Here is a 5,332-nt window from a genome sequence, read left to right as displayed (position 1 = left end):
ACTGATCCCATTGCATGACCCCACCATATACAAAAAAAATCAGAACTTAGTTTTCATATTCTAATCTTTTAGCAGCCATGATTCATAATTTCAGATTTTAATGATGGAACATCTTTATATTTAACACATTTCATTTATTAGATTTTCACAGGTAAAGTGATAAGGAAATTGTACTCACCATTCCATGTAGGCAAAAAATAATATTAACAGCTTTAAATATCATGTCATATTTTAAAGAAATTAGTGTCATGCTAAGTTGACCTCCTTTATTCAATTATATACGTGTGTGTCTAAAATTAAAATCAACTATTTATCTTTCCATGGTGAAAAAAATATGATTTATAAAGACAGCAATATAATGGTAAATGTCATGTGGTTTTGCACACAATGAAAGAGTATATACTACTTTTGCTTCTATTTCCAAGTAATTTGAAATAGAGTTTTTTTACATTTAACTTGGAGTATCCTTAATCTCATATAGTTTCCTTGTAACTGAATTATAGAGACAAATGTAGTTTTTTGGGTTTCCCACATATATCATCAGACTGGAGGCAATCTTGTCTGAACCGAAACAATTATAAATATGTGGGACTAATTCTTCATCAAACATATGTTACTTTAGTTTCCTTCAATTTTTTAGTTACTTCATATTAAAATTAGGCATAATGATAATCTTCTGGAGAAAAAATTCTTCTTTCTCCCTTTTAATAATAAAAGTATAATTATATAATAAATAAAAAAATAAAAAAATCATAATATATTATCTTTTTTTATTTTTTATTTTGTAGCACTTACTTGTATGCAACGTATAAAATGCTTTATAATAAATTGGAGAAAATTGGAAGCTGCAGAAGATTTTGCCTGTATGTGAGGGCGTAGACTTTTTGCTGAAACTGAGAGAGTGTAGATCCGACACCTAAAACCACACAAACAAACCATCGTATCCCACAAAAAAAGTTCAACACTTTTCAGTTTTCAAGACAGAGAAAAAAACTTTATACACTGACAACAGAAAACACAAATAAAGTTTGAGTCTTTTTTTCATTTTGCTTCAATCAAAACTAAATGGTAGGTGGAAATGGGGAGCAGCAACCACCACCCTCCACGGCGGAGAAGGGTGGTCCCTCACGGCGACCCACCATAACTCTCCCTCCACGTGCTTCCATGGATACCCTTTTCAATGGTGGTTTTAGTCCCTTTGCCTTTAGCCCTGGTCCCATGACTCTTGTTTCAAGTTTCTTTGCTGATAACAATGAGGAGTGTAAGTCTTTTTCTCAGCTCCTCGCCGGTGCCATGTCTCCGGTGGATCACAACCGATATTCCGGTGAAGGTGGTGGTGGCGGTGGTGCATTCGAACATAATAATAATAATAATAATAATAATAATAATAATAATACACAGTTATCATCACCCTTGTTCATGGTGCCACCTGGGTTCAGCTCTGTTGGCTTGCTTGATTCACCTACCTTCTTGTTTTCACCTCCTCAGGTATTTATTCCCTTCAAATGATTCTTTCTTTCTAAGTTTCTATCTTTCATATCATTTCTTGTAATTTAGATATATATAGGGAACATAAAGCAATGTTTTGTTTTGTTTCCTATTTTGTTGTATTTGGAGGGATATTTCTCAAGTCTTGAAAATCCCACCTTTACTTAGTCTAACCATTGTTACCAAACATTCGGCATGAGTATGGGTACTTAATTCATTTAAGTAGTTTGTCATTTTTTATATTATTATTACAGTAATGAATCCTATATAGTATACCCAACATGTTGAGGTAGACAAGTGTCAGAGAGAATTTGGTATCCATGTAAAGTACAATCTATAATCACACAGGCTATTCTAGTAATTTTTATCCTCATTCTCCATTTTCTATATTTAGACAAACACATTAATGCTTAGTGGTTGAGTTATTGGCATTAAATGTCAAATTTAGCTTCCAGATATTTGAGGGTTTGACTTGGGAGAGAAGATCCTAGTTAAGGAGATTCTCAGAGAAAGAGTTTTTATTTATAACTATGAAACTCAATTGTATACGATGTCCTTAAATTTCATTCTTTCTGTTTACATAGAGATTTGATTCTTTCTGTTTACATAGAGCCATGGGATTTTTTAGGATATTCATTATGGTGGAAATTACTAAAATAGGTAGAATTTCTTTGTATCTGCCACATGAAGGGTATATTCATTTAGCTTTGAAACTTACCAAAATCAGAGCTGAATTACTTCTACCATCTCTTAGTATGAAACAATGAGTACAAAAAATCAGAGCTAAAAATGAATAGTAATACAGAACCATGGATCTTTGACATCTTTATTAGTATAAGTTGACTTCTCCAATTGTAAAAAGCATAGTCAAGAGTAGAAGAAAAGTACATATTCAAGTTTCATTTTGGAGTCTAAAATAATACACAGTCACTTCACATTTGATTGAAAAATCACTTACTGATCAGCAGATTTATTACATCTAAGGTCATTCACATGTTTGTTTTCCCAGATGTAAACGAGAAGAGTTTTTGTTCTCTTCCCTGAGTATAAGTAATACTGATCCTTGTGATAATATTTGGTTCTAAGAAAAAGAAGTTTTTTCTATTGCGTAATCAATCATCCGCAACCCTACCTGGTTGGACTAAGACTTGGTTATTGTTGTATGATCAATCATCCATACCTAACGCCGAATTAGTTAGAGACCAACGACCATATGTCAATATCTAACTATTCTGTTGAAACAACACCAAAGGATATTGGCATAGGTAGAAGATAATTTATCAGGGTTGTTAAGAACTAGCAATGATTATTCATATATCCCACATACAATATAAACTTGTATTCCCACATTCAATTGAGAACTAAAAAGCTCAACCTTCTTTATATAAGATAAGGATAGATGTGATATACACTTATTCTAATGATGTTTTGAATAACACAATATAAAAGGATACTTGTTGGATTATATCAGCTATCTGGCATTATATTTAGTGATGCAGAAAAAGACAGCCATAACTTTTCTATCAGGACAACATTATTACCAAGAATTTAAGTGAATTCCTTTCATAGTTCTCCTGAAAATCTGAGTTGAAAACCATTCCATGTAGGGTAACTTTGGATTGACACACCAGCAAGCCCTAGCACAGGTGACATCTCAAGCTGTGCAGGCCCACTCAAATGTGCAAATCCAAGATGAACATTCATCCTCCGTATCATTATCACCCGCAGTTACTTCCAGTGCTACACAACCGTTGATGCTGCTGTTAACGCCGGACTCTAGGGCAGCAAGTACAGAACCTGTTGATTATTCTCACTCTGAACAAAGATCGCAGTCTTCTTCTGTGAATGGTGATAAGCCTAACGACGATGGCTACAACTGGAGGAAGTATGGGCAGAAACAGGTAAAAGGCAGTGAGTTCCCTCGAAGTTACTATAAGTGCACGCATCCAAATTGTCCGGTCAAGAAAAAGGTCGAACGCTCTTTTGAAGGTCATGTGACTGCAATTATTTATAAAGGAGAGCATAATCATCAACGTCCTCATCCCAACAAGCTCACAATAGATACCTTATCTTCAAATGTAAAGTCAAATGTGCAAGGGAATCATGATGCAGCTTATCAATTTCAAAGTGGAAGTTTAAATAGATTGGAAGAAGGGACAATTTCTCACTCAATGTCTAAGATGGATCCAGAATCAAGTCAGGCTACAGCTGAACGTGTATCGGGAACAAGTGACAGCGAGGAAGTAGGTGATCATGAAACTGAAGTAGATGAGAGAAATGATGAACCTGATCCCAAGAGGAGGTAAAGGTTTAGTTCATAAAATCATGTTCATGCTGGAGTAATAGTTTCTCTATATTATAATAGAAGTATTATGATTATGCAGAAACACAGAAGTCAGCCTCCCAGACCCAGCCTCTTCACATAGGACTGTCACAGAGCCTAGAATCATTGTGCAAACAACAAGTGAAGTGGATCTTTTAGATGATGGATACAGATGGCGAAAATATGGGCAGAAAGTTGTCAAAGGCAACCCTTACCCAAGGTAATATTGTCCCCCCCTCACCACCACACACACACTGATGAAAATATTTGGTCCCCAAAAAAGTGATGAATTATCCATCAAAAATCAGATTATGTTACTTCATATAATATGTATGCTCTATAATGCATAGATTTTGGATCCATGTTTCTATTCTTTTTACCTTGTCACTCTAGGTTTGTCGATAGTGATGCATGCTTCTATAATATGTAGGAGCTATTACAAATGCACAACCCCAGGTTGTGGTGTTCGGAAGCATGTTGAGAGGGCTTCAACGGATCCTAAAGCTGTCATAACAACATATGAGGGAAAACATAATCACGATGTGCCAGCAGCTAAGACCAACAGCCACACTATGGCCAACAATAGTTCTTCACAGTTAAAACGACAAAATGCCATACCCCAAAAGCATAGTTTCAGCAGCAGAGGAGTTGGTGGCAATGAGGAGCAGCCCGTAGCACGGTTAAGGCTGAAGGAAGAGCAGATAACTTAGTTTAAGGCTGGAACAACAGGTATAATACAAGAACATGCCACCAGATATGAAGCATGTGTCACATTAATTTGAGGTTCAATGTATTCTTTGGAGTGTGAGGCCAAAGTTGGCCTATCATACCAGTTCCTTATATACACAAAAAGTAGAATAGTACCATTTGTGCTGTCGATGAACGAGAGGAAATAGTAACGTTTGAGGAGTGAACATCGGTTTTGGATGGCTGCTATACCATTTGTGCCTTCTATGTACATTTACAATATGAAAGTTATGTTGTTTAATCATGTTCATTGTTTGATCATGTAATTCATTACCTTCGGAAGGGAATTATCTACTTTAAGAATTGAGGGCATTGAGATGATTCTAGGTCTGCGTGTGAGCCAGACTGGCTACAAGGAATTAGGAAACTATAAACGGAATTTTGGTGGCATAACCAGCCAGTTAATGCAGGGAATTTCACCATTAAATTCCTTCTCTGACACGATTTTCCTTAAAAACTACCTATTCTAGCAACCATACTTCACCCAATGGACTAATTTCCAGAAGTTTTTCACGAACAAAAAGAACTATCATCATACAGAAATCCATCAAAACTACATGAAATTACAACATTATCAAGTGTAAACAAAAAAATCTTTCAAGAAATGTCAAGGGAAACTAGACCACTCCACCTAGATAAGAAATGGATAGATCATGGAAGATATTGAATTTACTATAGAGCCCAACAATTGATGAAATGCTCTAGTTAAGGACATGCTATCACCAAATTAAGAAATATCTAGAAGACATTCAGAACTTCTCAAGGGCATTACAA

General features: G+C 35.4%; 1 protein-coding gene across 1 annotated transcript; it reads left to right on the top strand.

Annotated features, from left to right (window-relative positions):
* Positions 1 to 856: 856 nt before the first annotated feature.
* LOC109339201 (probable WRKY transcription factor 4) lies at positions 857 to 4,874 on the top strand. Its single transcript, XM_019576614.1, has 4 exons — positions 857 to 1,488; positions 3,096 to 3,790; positions 3,873 to 4,031; positions 4,242 to 4,874. The coding sequence occupies exons 1-4, from the start codon at positions 1,066 to 1,068 to the stop codon at positions 4,519 to 4,521; spliced, it is 1,557 nt and encodes a 518-aa protein (XP_019432159.1). The 5' UTR covers positions 857 to 1,065; the 3' UTR covers positions 4,522 to 4,874.
* The last annotated feature ends 458 nt before the right edge of the window (positions 4,875 to 5,332 follow it).

The sequence above is a fragment of the Lupinus angustifolius genome, unplaced genomic scaffold (genome assembly GCF_001865875.1).
Source record: "Lupinus angustifolius cultivar Tanjil unplaced genomic scaffold, LupAngTanjil_v1.0 Scaffold_60_129, whole genome shotgun sequence".
In the NCBI taxonomy this organism is placed as follows: domain Eukaryota; kingdom Viridiplantae; phylum Streptophyta; class Magnoliopsida; order Fabales; family Fabaceae; genus Lupinus; species Lupinus angustifolius.
Note: the sequence above shows the minus strand (reverse complement) of the source record. Positions and strands in the feature narration are given on the sequence as shown.